We start from the raw sequence: 17393 nt of genomic DNA, 5'->3' as shown, positions 1-17393 counted from the left end.
TCTAGTGTAAGTCGTTGTAAGGACTTGCGTTGTAATAACTGCGATGTAATGTACCACGGTGTAACAACAGTGTTGTAACGTCAGATATTCGTTGACAATTAAGTACCGGAAATCACCGGCTCAAATTAAGCACTGGTCATGTGCTTGTCTCTGCCTCCATGCTCACTGACCCCATCCCCACTGTGTCATAGTTTTCTCTAAGTTTTATATATCGAGGACTTGACCCGAAATCGGGTATCAGAGTGCTGAACATGAGCACCAGTTGCTTTACATGAGGACACATTAATTTTTGTTAGGCACGGGGAGATGAAGTGATTTGCCCAGAATCACAGGATGTTGAGCGTCGTTTCAGGGACTCGAACCCGGTTCCACAGACTTGAAGTCATCGCCCTAGCCATTAGGCCACATCCTCTCCCCAATGCATAGCTATGAAAAACGGAGAAAGCCAGTGAGTGATGTCAGCACATGTTGTCCCGCAGTTCTTCACTTTCACTAAAGTCATTCGGATTAGGCATTGTGTCAGATTAACCTGTGATCTGTGTTTACTTAACACAGCTTCCTATTCATCTGACTGAATTGTCCAAAACATTCTCCTCTGGTGCTAAAGGGATTGAGAAAAAGAAAGCAATCTTTTCATTTGCTTATTTGCGCTATGTGTGATCAGGAAACATGGGTTCAAATCCAGGCTCGCCCGCATAAACAAGGTTTTGCTGTTTTTTTCTCTCCAAAAATGATTGGATGCATTTGGGTAGGAGTCGTGCCCTTGACACCGTGCTCAAGGGCATCGGTTTAGTACTGAGTCAACAAGGACATAATGTACATAGAGGTAATCTCACACACACCACAGTGAATAAATAGTGCAACATAAAAAATAGTAAATAGATGCATAGATGAACCAGTGGGCGTTGCCGCTCCTCCATTTTGTTCTACAGTTTTGTCCTGACTTTGGACCTGTAGTGTCCTGGGGTTTAGGCCTAGATACAGAATACACAGGACACGTGTTGTATGGTTGGTGGCGGCAAACTACCTGACCACGCCCGGAGCCCCGGGCTTTTTATTGCATAACTTGCGTACGTACGTACACGCTAAGACCAAACCAAACCTCCTTACGCTCCAGGGGTAAAACCGTTAGAAACAGTGGGAGGGGGCGTGTGCGGCAGTGGAACGCTCCACCAGCCTGCGACACTACATTCCTCCTTTACCTAGGGATGACACAAAATGGCAGGAATAAAAATGCACACATGTCTCTGAAAGGTGGAAAAATGATCTCCGCTGGTTAGAAAATTCACCCCAAGTAACTCGACAGTCTCAAGTGCAGTCTCTGAACATCCATTTGACAAAACACAGAATATCAAGCGTAAAATTTAACAGTCTTACTTCGGTCTCGGCGGGGTTCGTCGTCTCGATCAGTTCAGCGCCAGCACTGGGCCACAAAGTCTCGGTATCTCTGGGAAGGCCGGGGGCAGGGACGTAGACTGTACCTCGATTGGCTGCGGCCTTCCGCTGTGACTTGGGAAGGCTCTTCCGCTTCGCTAGCGTCAGCGCTGCTGGGATTTTCCGCTGGTCTCGCCGGGTCCCCGTTTCTCGGGGTGGTGCCCTCGGGCTGCTGTGCTGGGGTGCTTGTTTCGGGCGGTTCCATCGGCCTGTGTGGTGGGCTTTGGTGTCCAGCCTCTGGATTCGGGTGGTTTGTGTGCCAGTCGTCCGGTTCTAGGTCTTCTCCTCCTTCACGTACACGTTTGAAGAACGAGACGTTTCTTGTGACTACCTCTCCACTCCTTACGGCGGTGACCATCGTTCCTTGCACTTCGGTGACCCTCCAGGGGTCCAGTTCGAACGGCAGGCGGAATTTCCCGCCGGGATGGCGGTCTTTCACCAACACTGTGTCACCCACTTGAATGGGGCTGTCTGCGGCCCTCCGCCTCCGGGATGCTTCTTGGTTGTTTTTCGCGCGTTGTTCCATGGATCGGTTGCTGGGAGTCGGAGCCGTCTCCCACTTGGGATGGTGCGGGAGGGTATCCACCACGGCCCGGTTGAAAGACAGGCGGTTAGGAGCAACTCCGGTGGTGCAGTGTGGAGTCCGGCGATACTCCCGTAGGAACTGGTAGATGGCTAGCTCTATGCAGTGGCCGTCGGCGACAGCGATTTGAATGACTTTGTTTAAAGTTCTCATCAACCTTTCGACTTCCCCGTTCGCCTGTGGCCATCTTGGTGTGATCCGTTTGTGTCTAACATTATGGCTCTGCAGGTACTCTGTGAACTCGCTGCCATTGAACGGGGGCCCATTGTCTGTGCGGACTTCTTTCATGATCCCGTGTGTCGCGATGATCTTTTCGAATTTCGGGATCACCTCCGCGGCTGCAGTTGATGTCACAATTTCCACTTCGGGGTAGCGGGAGAAGTCGTCCACCACGACAAGCATGTGCTTGCCCCCAGGGAGGCTCCCAAAGTCTGTGCTTACTTGGGTCCACGGGGAGGTTGGTCCCTCTTCGGTGATGACTGGTGCCGGGGGATTCGGCAGGCTGGTGGCCAGGCATACCGGACAGCTGTGTACAACCTCCTCGACGGCCCTGTCGAGTCCTGGGAACCATAGTTTGCTTCGAAGTCTGCTTTTTGATTTAACGATCCCTTGGTGTGATCCGTGTGCTAGCCGGGCGGCTTGCTGGGTGAGGCTGCTGGGCAACACGAGGCGTGGGCCTCTCAGGAGGCACCCTTCGGTGGACACGGACAGTTCGTCCTTGACTTGATATAGGGCTTTAAGGACCGCTTGGGCGGCTTGGGTTCGGAAAGACGCCGGGCTTGCAGGGCCTTCCAGTCGCCGGACTTCAGGGCTTGGATCGCGATCTGGAGGCAGTCGTCTTCTTCGGTGGCCCTCGCCACCTCCTCCAGAGACATGGGGCGTGGTTTTGATCGCTCGACAATGAGCCTGACGTACTCTTCGGTGGCGGCCGCTTCTGCTGCTTCTGCGTCGGTGACCGGGCGGGCGTGCCTCGAAAGATAGTCCGCTGGGTTTCGGGTGCCCGGCCGGTACTCCACTGTGAACCGGAACTCCTGCAGCTGAAGTACCCACTTCTCGATTCTTGGTGGTGGTCGAGATGATGATCCTTGAAAAAGGGGTACCAGGGGCTTGTGATCAGTGATCACGGAAAAAGGGTGTCCGTAGAGGTAGATGTGGAAGTGGCGGCACCCCCATAGGATGGCGATTGCCTCTCGTTCAATTTGTGAGTAGCGCTGTTCGGTGGGGGTCAGCGTGCGGCTGGCGTATGCTACTGGGGCCCACTCCCCGCACGGCTGACGCTGCGACAGTACTGCTCCAAGACCGGTGGGGCTGGCATCCACTATCAGCTGGGACTCGTGTTGTGGATCGAAGTAGGCCAACGTCCTGACGAACGACTCTTGCTGCTCCGGGCCCCACCTCCAGGTGGTATTAGACTTGGTGAGGTCGCGGAGGGGCCCTGTGAGGTCGGAGAGGTTTTTGATGAAGCGTCCGCAGTAGGTTACCATACCTAGGAAGCTGCGGACGGCAGTTACCGACGAGTGTGCTGGAGCATTGTGTATGTCTTTAACTTTCTCGGGGTCGGGGCCCACTCCTTGGTCGGAGAATCTATATCCAAAAAAACTGATATCTCTGCGCAGGAACTCACACTTGTCTTTGTGGAGCGTTAGCCCCTTTTCTTGTAGCCGGCTGAACACCGCTTGGACTCTTCGGATGTGCTCTTCGAGGGTTGGGGCGTGCATGAGGATATCGTCACTCACGTTGAGCACGCCATCTAGGCCTTGGAGGACGTTGTGTACGATATTTTGAAAGACTTCTGCCGCGCTTGAGATGCCGAAGTTCAGCCTGGTATACCTCCACAGGCCTGCGTGGGTGGAGAAAGTTGTGATAGCGCGCGAGTCCGGGTGGAGAGGGATCTGATGGTATCCTGACCGCAGGTCCATTTTGGAGAACCACTTGGACCCTGCGAGCTCTCCGATGATGTCATCAATGGTCGGTGTCAGATGGCGTTCCCTTTTGATGGCTAGGTTGGGGATGCGCATATCTACGCATTTTCTCACTGCGTCGGGTTGCTTCGGCTTCTTGGCCACTACTATGGGTGATACCCATGGTGTGGGTCCTGTAACCCGTTCGATGATGCCTGCTTGTTCTAGCATCTTTAACTCAGCTTTGACCTTGGGCCGGAGGTGGAAAGCGATTCGCCTGTGCCGAAGTGCCACCGGGGCGACCGACCGGTCGATGTGAAGCCAGACTGGGGGTCCGCGTAAGCACCCGATGCCCTCGAACAGTGAGGAATGTTCTGCCACAAGATGGTCCAGTCCTTGGGCTTGTACTGTTAGGGCAAAATGTATGAGTCCCAGCTCCCTCGTGGTCTTGCAGCAAATGAGGAATCCCGACCCCTCTTGGGACACGTAGATTTTCGTTTCTAGACTGGTCGAGTCGTGGGACACTGTTGTCCGCAACACTCCGCACAGGCGTAGGGGCCGCCGGGTTCCGTAGGCGTACACTTGCACTCTGGTGGGGTGGAGCGCGGGGGCGTCCTCGAGGCTTTGATACACGCTGGCGGCCATGAGGATTATCGTGGCACCTGTGTCGATGAGGGCCTGGATCACCTGGCCTTGGACGTGGACGGAGCACATGGGCTCGGTCGAAGACGCTGCTGCTAGGGTGTTGAGCATGCGCACCACGTGGATGGATGCTGCGTCATCTCCGTCGTCGTCCATGTCGCTGCTGGTCGACGTGTCTTGCTGCGGCGCCACCTGTCGCACTCTCCTGGGTGGGCCACTCTGTTTTTTTCTTTGAGATGTTAGACAGACGCTTGCAAAGTGGTTTGCTTTTCCACACGCGCTGCAGATCTTGCCTTGAGCCGGGCAGGCACCTTTGTGGGGGGTGGGGCCTCCGCACCAGATGCAGGACTGGTCCTGGGTGGATTGTCCTTGTTTTGTGAGCCCTTTTCTGGGTGTCTTCGCCTTTTTGTCTATCGGGTGAGACTTGATGGCCCACACGGGCTCTGCCTTGACCAGGACTGGTGCCTTCGGTTCCATATGGGCGGCACGGGCCTTTGAGAGTTCTTTGGACCGCCCTAACGCTAGGATGTCGCACATGGACATGGCGTCTGTTTTGAGCACTCTCTCCCGTAGCTTTAGCGAGGCGCACCCTTGAATGAATTGGGCGCGAATTTCATCTTCCGCGTCGGGGAGGGTGCACGTGCTGGCCAGTTTCTTGAGCCGCGCGTAGAAAACATCGACTGACTCCTCGGGTAGCTGGCGCGCTTGGCGCAACAGGAAGCGTTCATAGTGGGCACTGGCAAACGGTTCTAGGTACCTGGTAATGGCATCGCGGAGGGTGGCGTAGGTGTGTGGTGGATCGCCCTCCGTGATGTCTTTGGAGATGTCGTGGATGGCCTCTCCGCCGAGATGTAGCAGCATGGCGCGGCGTCGCCCTACCGCAATGTCTGCTGCTATGAAGTAGTTCTCTAGCCGCTCCACCCATTTCTTCCAACGGGTGGCCTGGGATGGGGGAGGGCCCGAGACCTCAAACGGCTCGAGGTGCGGCACGGTGGCCATGAGGGCTGAGGCGCCGCCGGCCGGGAGGCAGTAGGCAGGCCGTGGGCTTCACGGGGGGCACCGGGGGGCGGTGCGAGGTAGGCCCGGCGGGCTGATGGTGCTCAGGAGCGCTGGGCAGAGCGCCGTGGATGGGACGCTGAGACGTGGCGTCGCAGAGCACGAGGGGAGGTGGGACGTTGACCACCTCGTCGCCAGTGTAGTGTCCTGGGGTTTAGGCCTAGATACAGAATACACAGGACACGTGTTGTATGGTTGGTGGCGGCAAACTACCTGACCACGCCCGGAGCCCCGGGCTTTTTATTGCATAACTTGCGTACGTACGTACACGCTAAGACCAAACCAAACCTCCTTACGCTCCAGGGGTAAAACCGTTAGAAACAGTGGGAGGGGGCGTGTGCGGCAGTGGAACGCTCCACCAGCCTGCGACACTACAGGACCCTTTGTTCTGAATTTTTTACAAGGCGGTCCTGAATTTGCTTCCATGTGAGGTGGTCATCTTATCTCATTGCCACTGGTCGCTTTCCTTGATGACAGCCTTCAGCTCAGTGCGGGTGCCGACTCCAGGCACTCTCCACATGCTGAGTAGTCTCCCTGCATGCAGCTGTCCTCAGGACAAACCCACATTTTCTTCTAAGCCTCCTTGTCCAATGTTCATGGCTTCCATAGATTCGTATGCTTGCCTCTCCTGTCACCTGCTGGAAAGATACGGAACTACTGTCCGGAAAGGTCACTTTTCTCAGTCTCTCATTATGATCCGGACAGAGGTGAAAGGGTTCAGAGACTCACAGCGACCTTTGTTCAGACGCCATATTCAGGTCCACTGCAGGGGTGCCGTATCTTGAAGGGAGATGGTGGGTGGCATGTGAATCTATGAAAGAAACACTTCAGAGCGTGTGAAGCGAGCAACACAAGCATTCATCTCCAGTGAGAGAAGTCCAAGTACCCGCTCCCCCTCTCGGGAGTCCACACATGGGTGGTTATACTGGCAGGGATCCAGTTTGTTTAATCCAAGAGCCGAAACAACAGCTACAAGGAAGCTGCATCCGGTGTAAGGGGCTTGAAGCCCGTTTGTGAGGGTGAATATGGCGAACCCATGAGCTTTGCTGGGGCCACCCAAAGTTTCAATGTTAAATTCATATTATGAATAGGATGGGGGTTTCTTACTAGTTCTCAAAAATAGAAGACACGTTTGCAATCTGAAATGCACACTGGCAATGCCAATAGGCCTGGCGTAGAGTGATCATATGCAAAAAGTAGCACATAAACACACAATTACAGTTGGCAAACAAAAATATAAACTCTTGCAACAGAGGCTAACGTGGATTCTTTCACTGCAAATCTTCTACACACGGGGTCTGTCGGAGGCAGTGCTTAATTTGTGCCGGTGCTTAGTACCAGCACTTATTTAATCACATGTAAATCCATTTCTGCCTGGGTTCAGTGTTGCCTAATTGATATTTACATTTGGAGGCACACAGACGGCACCCACCCACTGCCAGAAACTGTGCAGCTGAAGTCTCTGCCTCAGCATAACAGCAATAATAGTAGCTACCAATGACTGATTGAAAATGGATTTTAAGCCCACCTGTTGCTCCTTGACTGCATTGAATCGCCAAGTGTTGCCTCCCGAGTCGGACCAATGAAGAGCCGTGTCCCCACATTTCAATCCCCCCTTCAGTAGCACCAACCATTCTCTTCTTAGTAAAACTTTAAGCCCCAGCACTTACTCTTTTACAAATTAAGTACTGATCAGGGGGTACCAGAATCAGAACACATGCCTACCAGTGCTCAATTTGTGAATAAATAAGTGCCCGGGCTCTCGTCAGGAGGCCACTGCAGCTTCACCACCCTTTGCCCTCTCCCGTGTTGCCAATGACAGTACCAACACAACTACTAACCATCACACACCTACTAGTGTTACATTTTTGACTATTCGAGGCCCCCAAAGCTATAACAGTGAAAACACCCATGGTTTGTCAGAGTGGAGGGGCAACACAAAAAGGCCTCTTGTCTTTACCGGGCAACACAATCTGATAACAACTCGCTGTCAAGGCCTACTGGCTTTAATAAACATATCAAACCGATGGTATCCTGCACATCTGTTACCAATGCATCGATATGTTTTTCACAATTAATAGGCCAGCTCTACTGCCTTTGTCATAATTCTTCCTAAGAAGTAATCAGACGCATTGCATCAGGCGTAAATTTTGCAAGCACAACAATCAGCCTGATCGCTGAAGCTCGTCACCATAACCAATTCAGGCCGACTTGTTTGAGAGTAAGTTTCCCCAAGGCAACCATTAGGCATACACTCATTACATAACAAAGGTATACACAATTACTGGTGACTGTTCACAATACTGTCTCTCCCAAGAGCACCTAACAAGGATTCTCACAGGGAAAATCTTTTAAGTGCACAGTTTGCCACCTCTGCCAACTACTGTAATTGTCGAGAAAACATTTATAAAATTCCCTTTCCATAAGCTTTCAAACAGAGTAATACAAATTTACCCTTAAATGGACTAAAGTTAATATATGCTTTTCAGAATAAATATGTCAGGCCTACAGCCATTATTGTAATATCTTATAACCCACAGATCAGGCCGACAGTGATGATCATCGGCTCCCACCAGAATCATCTCAGTCCTGCTGCAATGAGCATAAGCTTTGCTACACACCAACATGTTGAAACAAGCATTAGAAATGCAATAGGTCTCGCAGCATTAGAGTTAGTGCTTTTAGAATTGTTTATGGGTTTTTTTGTAAATCTTTAGCGTGAGGGTGAGTGAGGGTGAGGGGTTGAGGGTGAGTGAGGGTGAGGTTGAGGGTGAGTGAGGGTGAGTGAGGGGTTGAGGGTGAGGGGTTGAGAGTGAGGGTGAGGGGTTGAGGGTGAGGGGTTGAGGGTGAGGGGTTGAGGGTGAGGGGTTGAGGGTGAGGGGTTGAGGGTGAGGGTGAGTGAGGGTGAGTGAGGGTGAGTGAGGGTGAGTGAGGGTGAGGTGTTGAGGGTGAGTGAGGGTGAGGGTGAGGGTGAGGGTGAGTGAGGGGTTTTGGGTGAGTGAGGGGGAGTAGTTGAGGCTGAGTGAGGGTGAGTCAGAGTGAGGGTGAGTGAGGGGTTGAAGGTGAGGGGTTGAGGGTGAGTGAGGGTGAGGGGTTGAGGGTGAGTGAGGGTGAGGGGTTGAGGGTGAGTGAGGATGAGTGAGAGTGAGGGTGAGTGAGGGGGAGTAGTTGAGGCTGAGTGAGGGTGAGTCAGAGTGAGGGTGAGTGAGGGTGAGGGGTTGAGGGTGAGTGAGGGTGAGTGAGGGTGAGTGAGGGTGAGTGAGGGTGAGTGAGGGTGAGGGGTTGAGGGTGAGTGAGGATGAGTGAGAGTGAGGGTGAGTGAGGGGTTGAGGGTGAGGGGTTGAGGGTGAGTGAGGGGTTGAGGGTGAGTGAGGGGTTGAGGGTGAGTGAGGGGTTGAGGGGGAGGGGTCGAGGGGGAGGGGTTGAGGGTGAGTGAGGGTGAGTGAGTGAGAGTGAGGGGTTGAGGGTGAGTGAGTGAGGGTGAGTGAGGGTGAGGGTTTGAGGGTGAGGGGTTGAGGGTGAGGGAGTGAGGGTGAGGCGTTGAGGGTGAGGGGTTGAGGGTGAGGGGTTGAGGGTGAGGGGTTGAGGGTGAGGGGTTGAGGGTGAGGGGTTGAGGGTGAGGGGTTGAGGGTGAGTGAGGGTGAGGGGTTGAGGGTGAGTGAGGGGTTGAGGGTGAGGGGTTGAGGGTGAGTGAGGTTTTGGTTCCCCAGTCCTGCCCTGACAATCAACACTTTACTTTGGGACAGAAGATCTGTTCGAAGTCTCCTCTGGGTGGGGTGATGAACAGCTGCTTGGCTACACAAAAACACACCCGAAAGAAGCAGTATTCAAATATTCCAGGAATTTCCCGATTCTGTAGCAAATACCAGGATAAATAAAACTGCCAAAATGCCAACATTTCCCAGAGAACCTCCTGATTACAGCAAAATGTAACTTTGTATTATGTGGGTAGACTTCAAAATCCACACAAATTAAAAGAGCAGACTAACTTGCACAACAGCCGGTAACAGCATTTCACCCGAGCTTACATGCGTGAAGAGATATTTACAAACAAGGAGGCAGATCAAGAAAGAAGAGAAACACCTGACCTCTTCAAAAGAGCTGGACAAAGCAGAACTGATGTAACAAAGAAATTACTGTGGAAATAGTAAAAGGCGCTTTAGGCGGAGATGTGCAAATTACAACGTTAAAATTATCAGAACTTGACCTCGTGTGAGTGTGTACCACGACAATCGACAACACGACAAATGCACTTGCAGGGAGGGGAGGAGGCGGCAATGTGGCAGGAGACTTTAGAAACCAACTCAGCCCTGTGCTTTACCTCATAGTAAAGCAAAAAGCAAACAGCAAAAAATGCGTGAGCAAACGCAGTTCAACCTCAAATCCGAACAAGAAAGGGTGGAGGGGGCAGGGGAGGAGGGGTCCGGGGAGGAGGGAAGGGCCAGAGGGACTTGATGGGAGTGGTGGGGAGGAGGGGGAGGGTATAGAGAGAGAGGAGAGACAGGACAGGGGGAAGCAGCAGAGACACGGCGGGTAAAATAAACAAATAACACGGCGGGCAGGGGAAGGGGCGGAGAGGGGAGAGGAGAAATGCGACACGGAGGGAAGGGGAGGGGGCGGAGCGGGGAGGGGGCGGAGAGGGGAGAGGTGCGACATCAGTGTGCATCACACCCTGCAGGTTATAGCGAGAGTGTGGGGTGAATTTAGGAGAAAGAACCAAGTGTGCTTTTATGGCTCGCTGAACGAATCCAGGGTAGACCATCATGTTGTGTCGGCACAATGGAGTCTGCAGATTATAGACCTGGGTAGTGAGCGATGAGACCCCTGGTGAGGAGGAGACCTCTGTTGGATGTTTAACTGTCGAGGTTTTGCATTGGTTTGGGTCCGCAATTTCAATGAGGAATCTGAATGCTCTGGGGATAATCTCAGCGTTTATTTTCCTCTCCTTTGGGGCCTGTGTGCACTTCAGATGCCTGCAGGCCAGCATAGAATCGCCCTGTCATATTTTGCACCAGCTGGCATTTGAGAGAAGGATGTATGGAAAGGCCTTCGAACTGGGCACCCGTATAATTCAGTTTGGGATTTATGGAAAAGCTGATTGCTGCAGTATGGAGCTTGGTGGAATAAACAAATAACACGGCGGGCAGGGGAGGGGGCGGAGAGGGGAGAGGAGAAATGCGACACGGAGGGAAGGGGAGGGGGCGGAGCGGGGAGGGGGCGGAGAGGGGAGAGGTGCGACATCAGTGTGCATCACACCCTGCAGGTTATAGCGAGAGTGTGGGGTGAATTTAGGAGAAAGAACCAAGTGTGCTTTTATGGCTCGCTGAACGAATCCAGGGTAGACCATCATGTTGTGTCGGCACAATGGCGTCTGCAGATTATAGACCTGGGTAGTGAGCGAGGAGACCCCTGGTGAGGAGGAGACCTCTGTTGGATGTTTAACTGTCGAGGTTTTGCATTGGTTTGGGTCCGCAATTTCCTGTGTGCACTTCAGATGCCTGCAGGCCAGCATAGAATCGCCCTGTCATATTTTGCACCAGCTGGCATTTGAAAGAAGGATGTATGGAAAGGCCTTCGAACTGGGCACCCGTATAATTCAGTTTGGGATTTATGGAAAAGCTGATTGCTGCAGTATGGAGCTTGGTGGAATAAACAAATAACACGGCGGGCAGGGGAGGGGGCGGAGAGGGGAGAGGAGAAATGCGACACGGAGGGAAGGGGAGGGGGCGGAGCGGGGAGGGGGCGGAGAGGGGAGAGGTGCGACACGGCGTTAGAAGGAAGGAAGAGAGGGGAGGGGGGAGGAGAAATGCGACACGGCGGGAAGGGGAGGGGGCGGAACGGGGGCGGAGAGGGGAGAGAGAGAGTAGGCAAGGGTAAACAAACACGGACGTGCACGCGCCCGTGACTTTTACGGTCAATGCGCATGCGCATAAGCTTAATGCGCATGCGCATTGACCTTAAAAGTCACGGGCACTGCAAGGAATCGCCACGATTCCTTGCAGTTGGATAAAGAGTGGATGAGCCCCTATAGTCTCGCTTGCTCGATGCGCATGCGCATCGACAGGCGAGACCTAAAAAGCACCCCTTTGTGAGGAAGCACACAACTCAGCCAATCAAATCCTGCACTCAAGAGTTCCAAGATGTGGGTGAGCCCAAGAGCAAGGGCGAAGGGAACCACCCGCTATATCAGCTTAAGTGGGAGTGAGACTGAGGCAGATTAAAATGTTTTATGGCCCAGATCAAAAGCAAGTCAAAAGTGAAAACTAATAAATTCTGTAAGAATAAATGATAAGAACACAGGTTTGAGGTGGGGACCAAAAGAAAACCTAAAATCAGTCTAAAACAACGACAGGGAGAAAACAAACTATTAAAATGACAAAGGGAAATAAGAGACCAATGGAGTGAGACAGCACAAAGGAAAGCAAGGGAAATGCAAATAATGAGGGAAGGAAAAAGGAAGCATGCAGGATAAAGGGTACAAATGAACACAGGAAATAAGAAAACGGGATGTTATAAAAGAAAAGGAAGGAAGAAAATAAAGAAGAAAGGGTGGAAAGAAGAAAAGGAAAGATCAAAGAAATTTAAAAGAAAAAAATGAACGGAGAGAAAGATGGAAAGTAGATAAATTTTAGAGCGGATACTGTTAAATATATTACTATGTTTCCCGCTTGGCTTTCAACCAGATCTTGCTGCTATTCCACGACATTGCAAAACATGTCAAATAATGATACATTTTTTGCTGTTTTGTAAATTTTATTATTTTTATACTAGGTTGTCTTTAATTCCTTTAATTAAAGAAGTATTACAATACTAGGCAGTGTAGAGCCGCGTTTTCACTGGTTCGGCAATTATCTGATGTGGAAACTTGCTCACATGTAGGCTCGTTCTTACACCACACAGTAAGTGCCCTTGGCACTTTGTTGTTTTAAACTCTGCCGCTATTTTCTGTCAATTCTCTTATATTTATTGAATTGATATGTGTCTTTTTAACCTTTCTGAAATGTTTTTATTTGCTGTATTTATGTCACTTTTATGGGCAAAACTTTTGTCCGAATAAAGTTCTTTTGAAGAAAAAATGAAAAGGATGGATGATTGGAGGAAAGAAGAGAAAGAAAGAATTAATGAAAGCGATGAATACAAAAAAAAAAGATACAAAGAAGGCGTGAAAGAATGCCTGGAGCAACATAATAATAAACTGATAGAAGGATGGATCGAAAGCTAGAAGAAATGACTGATGGAAGGAGCGAAGAGTAGAGAGAAGATAGAAAGAATGAAAAACATTTCAAAACCAAAGAAAGGTGGTGAAAAGAAGGAACAAAAGAAGCATTAAAAGAAAGAGAGAATATTGAAAGGGTGAATGAGAGAAATAGGTCTATACCGGTAAATGGTTCGTTCCTGGCCAAATCGATTTAAAACATGCTAAAATAGTAATCATTTTGCATAATTTTTTGCAAATTTTTCCCATGGGTACAATTCCCATGACACGTCATAGGAAGGGTTAAGATCGCTCACTTCACTTGCCCATTCATGGCTTTATATGGGTCAAAGTGGGGGATATTTGATTTTTCTGGCCACCCCCTCATCCAGTAAAAACCAGGGAAAATCTGTGTTCAATACACACATCTTTAGGTATGATTCAACTAGGTCTTGGTTTTAAATTGAGCAGACGCACAGCAGTGATTAAATATTGATGGTTTTGCCAGTGGTCGTTTAGCTCGTTTGTAGTTTGTAGAAGCAAAAAAACTGTGGAATTTTTGCTTTGATAGTAGGGGGTCAGAACTGGGATGCACGCGGAAGTTTCTTCAAGTGCGTTTTTGACCTTTTTCCCACTTTCAAATTATTTGTGCACCGTTTTTCACAATATTTTTTTTTGGTTTTGGAGGTTGTCAATGATGAGAACTGGAGCACACTGGTGAGAACCTATCAGCAGCTCCCACAATGGTGTTTCCGTGAGGTACCTTCAAAACTTTCACACATTTTTCTTTGTTGTGATATGCACATTGACTTTTCTGTTGTGAAATATATATGTTTGGTTGTATACTACGGAATGACACTAAATAACTTTTCAAACTTGGGATAGGAGCACCTAGATTGGACAGCATTATACAAGCTGGTACTAAAATATTAGAGCCAAGATATGGCTTTGGGTATGCTCACGAAGATTGTCCCGTATTAGAGCAGGTCATTGTGTGTGATTATATACTCTGAGTGGAAGGCGACCTGTTCTAGATCCTCTTAAGCTCCTTTTTGTGCATGTGGAACTGAAACTACAGGAACAAACGCTACTTCAATGGATTGGAGCCCTCAGACCGCACTCTATGGAAAAGCTGCCGTTTCGGAAAGGGCAGATTATACGGCTTGCCCATGGTTCTTTTCTGGAAATCATGGAGTTCATTTGGCAAGGAAGAAGATGCCCACGTTTGACATCTTTTGCCCAGCACTGAACTGCGCAGTCCCGCCGCTGCCTTTCATGCCCGACACTCCTTGTGCGACTGCGCGCATAGAGATGTCGGTGCAGTACAGAGCGCCTAAGTGGTGCAGGCTCTGACCCATGCACCAAATGCTGTGAGTTCAGCGGCTAGCAACACACTACCTGAGTGAGTGAGGAGTGCTCCTTCTCCAGGTAACTCTGGTAACCTCTGGCTCGGCACTGCACTGTTTTTGGTGCAGGTGTAACAGAGCAACAGTATGGTGATCAGAGTGACGCAGAGGAACTCATGGGACAGGCATCATATATGCAGGTGGGTTTTAAGTCTGTGCAAGCATGGAGCAACCCCAATCCATTGGCGTAGATGATGATTAAGTTTAAAGGGCGAGTGTGTCATTACATTCTGTAGAAAGAATATAACAGGACAATGGTAATGGATCCAGGCGCTTCCAGGCCTCATCAGGGTGAAGGTGTCCGTGACCCCCCCATGCACGGCATGTATGGCTGGGCTAGACACCCCAGGAGGAGGGTTGGCATAGAGTTGGTTGCTTACGAGCCAAGGAACTGATGGCATGCCACTTTCTACCCAAGCACCAGTCTCACTGCTACATGCGGCATTCCCAATGGCATCTCTTTATATCGGCGAGGTTGTATAGTTTGGTACAGCGTTCCATCGCTTTTCAAGCCAGAAGGGTATCTTCTGACGTTCCATCAATCACTGGAATCATAGTATTTATACTATGCTGATAATTCATCTGTTCATCCATTTCCCTTAGTTCCTGCCTCAATCATCTCCCACAGATGTCTGACATCCATCATATGTCCACGGCTCTGTCCCCACACATGGCTTTCCAGTCGAGGAAATAAGGCGAGCAATGATACTCATATTGAGGGGTCCTAGGGCCTCTGGTGGATCATCCTTCTACCAAACCTTGCCATGTGCGCGGGTTGTCTCCAGTGCGTGTACCACATAAGAATCTCTTCCCCAGTTGGTACTTTGAATGACACACCACAATAAACATACGCATTCAAGGCTCCCTCTGTGCCAGTATAATCTCCTGGCCTGCATGTAAAAATCTCTGAGGAAGCCAAAAGCCACATGGAAAGCTGTGTAAATGCCTAAAATAAAATAAATAAAATAATTGATGTTCTTGGTCAATGCATCCTCATTCCAGATTACAAATGAGAAAGTTTGCCAAAGCAGGAGTATATTGTTCCCCCATAGCTGTTCCACATTTCTGGCTTCTTGTGAAAAGCCAACACACACAATTACAACCCAGCTATAACACAAGATGCACAGCTCTGGGAAACAAACCACACTGTACAGAGATTAAACACTTTCACATCACATTTTCACACAATGATGTTCCATTCTCTCATGTTATAGCCACACATCAAAAGACATGTGCTGTGTGCGCATGAGAGATCACAAGCACAAAGAGAAACATGTCTTCTCTGTGCCCCAGCTAGGACTCTTCTTAGATGTTTGTTAGGAGGGATTATTTTTACCATGCACATGCTGCATAGTGCCTGCTTTACAGGGCTCATGCACAAACACCAGTGAAGTCTCTCAAATGCATTAAAATACACTATGAAGCAATCAATCGCTAAATGGAAGAGTCTCTCGCACTCAGTGGAACCGAGCACCGGTCCCTGGGGCCATTACTCACCTTGCCAGTTTTGGAGCTGCAGGTCCTGCCACTGTCTGGGCCGTGCACTCCTGTGGGACTCTGGTAGATCCTTGTCCTGCAACAGTATCTGGGCACAGTTCAGGTACTGCTGCTCACAGGCCACATGTAGCGCTGTGTTCCCATTCCGGTCCTGGAGATCCAGGTTCACCCCCTTCAGCACCAGCTCTCGCACCACCTCAGACTGGTCCAGGAACACAGCGAGATGTAGGGGGGTCTGCAGAAGGAACCAATGAGAGGGTCTTCACTGCTCGGAGGAATTCAAGGGCAGTCATGGTCAAACAAGAGGCCCTTCCAGCACTCAGGAGAGAAAGAACCTTCAATAACCTATTTTAACCTATTGTGAGTGCACAAAAGGCTCAGTGGTGACCAGATGGGCTATCACCAGTCATGGAGTACAGCAGGGGCCGGCATGCTGCTAGCTGAACACTAGAGGTTACCAGCACTCGGAAGCACACCCAGAAAACTAGCAACAGGATGAAAGCTGGAGAAAGTAGAGGAGATAAGCCTTGAGAGCCTCACAGAGACAACGTAACAAGAGTACTGGGTCCTAAAGGAGATCTTGGGAGAACATGAACCGACTGTCCTAGGGTTTCATTAGGAGCCTTGTGCCAGCAAAGATAGTGTCCGAAAGCATCTAAAAAAGGAGAAGCAGGGACAGGCTACCGCTGCATGCGTGAAGAGCCAACAAGAACTACGGACAATAGGGTGAAGCCTGGACTAAAATTATAGGAATGGCGTCAGGCCCGTTGAACAATCGGCTGTGCAGCTGGATGTGATTGGGCAGGAGCAACTCGCCTCCAGCTGCACAGCAGATTGTTGTGAGTCCATCCAAGGGGTCAGGGCTGTGAGTTGCTTTGAGTGACCTGGACTGTGAGTCAGCCTACCAGACCTGTGCTGTCCATCAACTGGAGGGACAGGGGCTACTAGCTGATGTAAGGGATTACATCTAGTAAGGGCTTGCGGCCAATAGGAGTGACCCGGGCTGTAAACCAGTCTAAGGGGCCAGGGCAGTGTTGTGATCTATATGAAGTCTCTTGAAGGCTATTTTGACATCAGGCCATGTTAGTTGTATACAAACTATTCATGCTTCCAAAAGAATTCAAGAGAGCCTTCGCCACAAGTGACCCCCTCCCACTCCACCACACTCACCTGGAACAGGTCATTCTGCACGTCCATCATGTCAGTAGGGACCAGAGAAATGATGTCCAGAGCGACGTCCTGGACTTCGTGGATGATGGCAAGATGCAGGAGCCTGGAAGAAAGGACAGAAGTTGTCACATCCCCAGCATCACCATCATCATCAGAATCACCAGCATCCCCAGCATCCCCAGCATCATCAGCATCCCCAGCATCATCAGCATCATCAGCATCACCCAACCGGTGCAGTGTGAGAGAGAGTGCTGAGTGCACAGGCCTAAAACAAGCTAGAGACCTCTGGAGGGAAAACCAGACAGTGTCAGTGGGAGAAACATCCTTTTCAGGGTTGTTCTATCACAGCGGAAGGGACAAGCACCACAGATATATTATATCTCTGTCTGTATCTGAGAAAAACATTTGTGATGGCTTCTGAACTAATCCCAGATACTGGTAATTGTTCTAGCAGTCATGCATTCCACTCCATCATTGTTGCTACCATGCCACTCCAGAGAGGAAATAAC

At 50.3% G+C, this 17393-nt stretch overlaps 1 protein-coding gene across 1 annotated transcript in view; it reads right to left on the bottom strand.

Moving 5' to 3' along the window:
- Window positions 1-17393, bottom strand: part of NFKBIE (NFKB inhibitor epsilon) — a 161881-nt gene that overhangs the window by 39729 nt on the left and 104759 nt on the right. Inside the window, exons 2-3 of the mRNA XM_086925857.1 lie at window positions 16885-16987; window positions 15715-15949 (exon numbers count right to left, since the gene is read on the bottom strand). Coding sequence (XP_086781983.1) covers window positions 15715-15949; window positions 16885-16987 — 338 coding nt within the window. The remainder of the gene's footprint in view (window positions 1-15714; window positions 15950-16884; window positions 16988-17393) is intronic.

This window comes from Lissotriton vulgaris, chromosome 6 (genome assembly GCF_964263255.1).
Source record: "Lissotriton vulgaris chromosome 6, aLisVul1.2, whole genome shotgun sequence".
Taxonomy (NCBI): domain Eukaryota; kingdom Metazoa; phylum Chordata; class Amphibia; order Caudata; family Salamandridae; genus Lissotriton; species Lissotriton vulgaris.
This window is presented reverse-complemented; position numbering and strand designations above follow the sequence as displayed.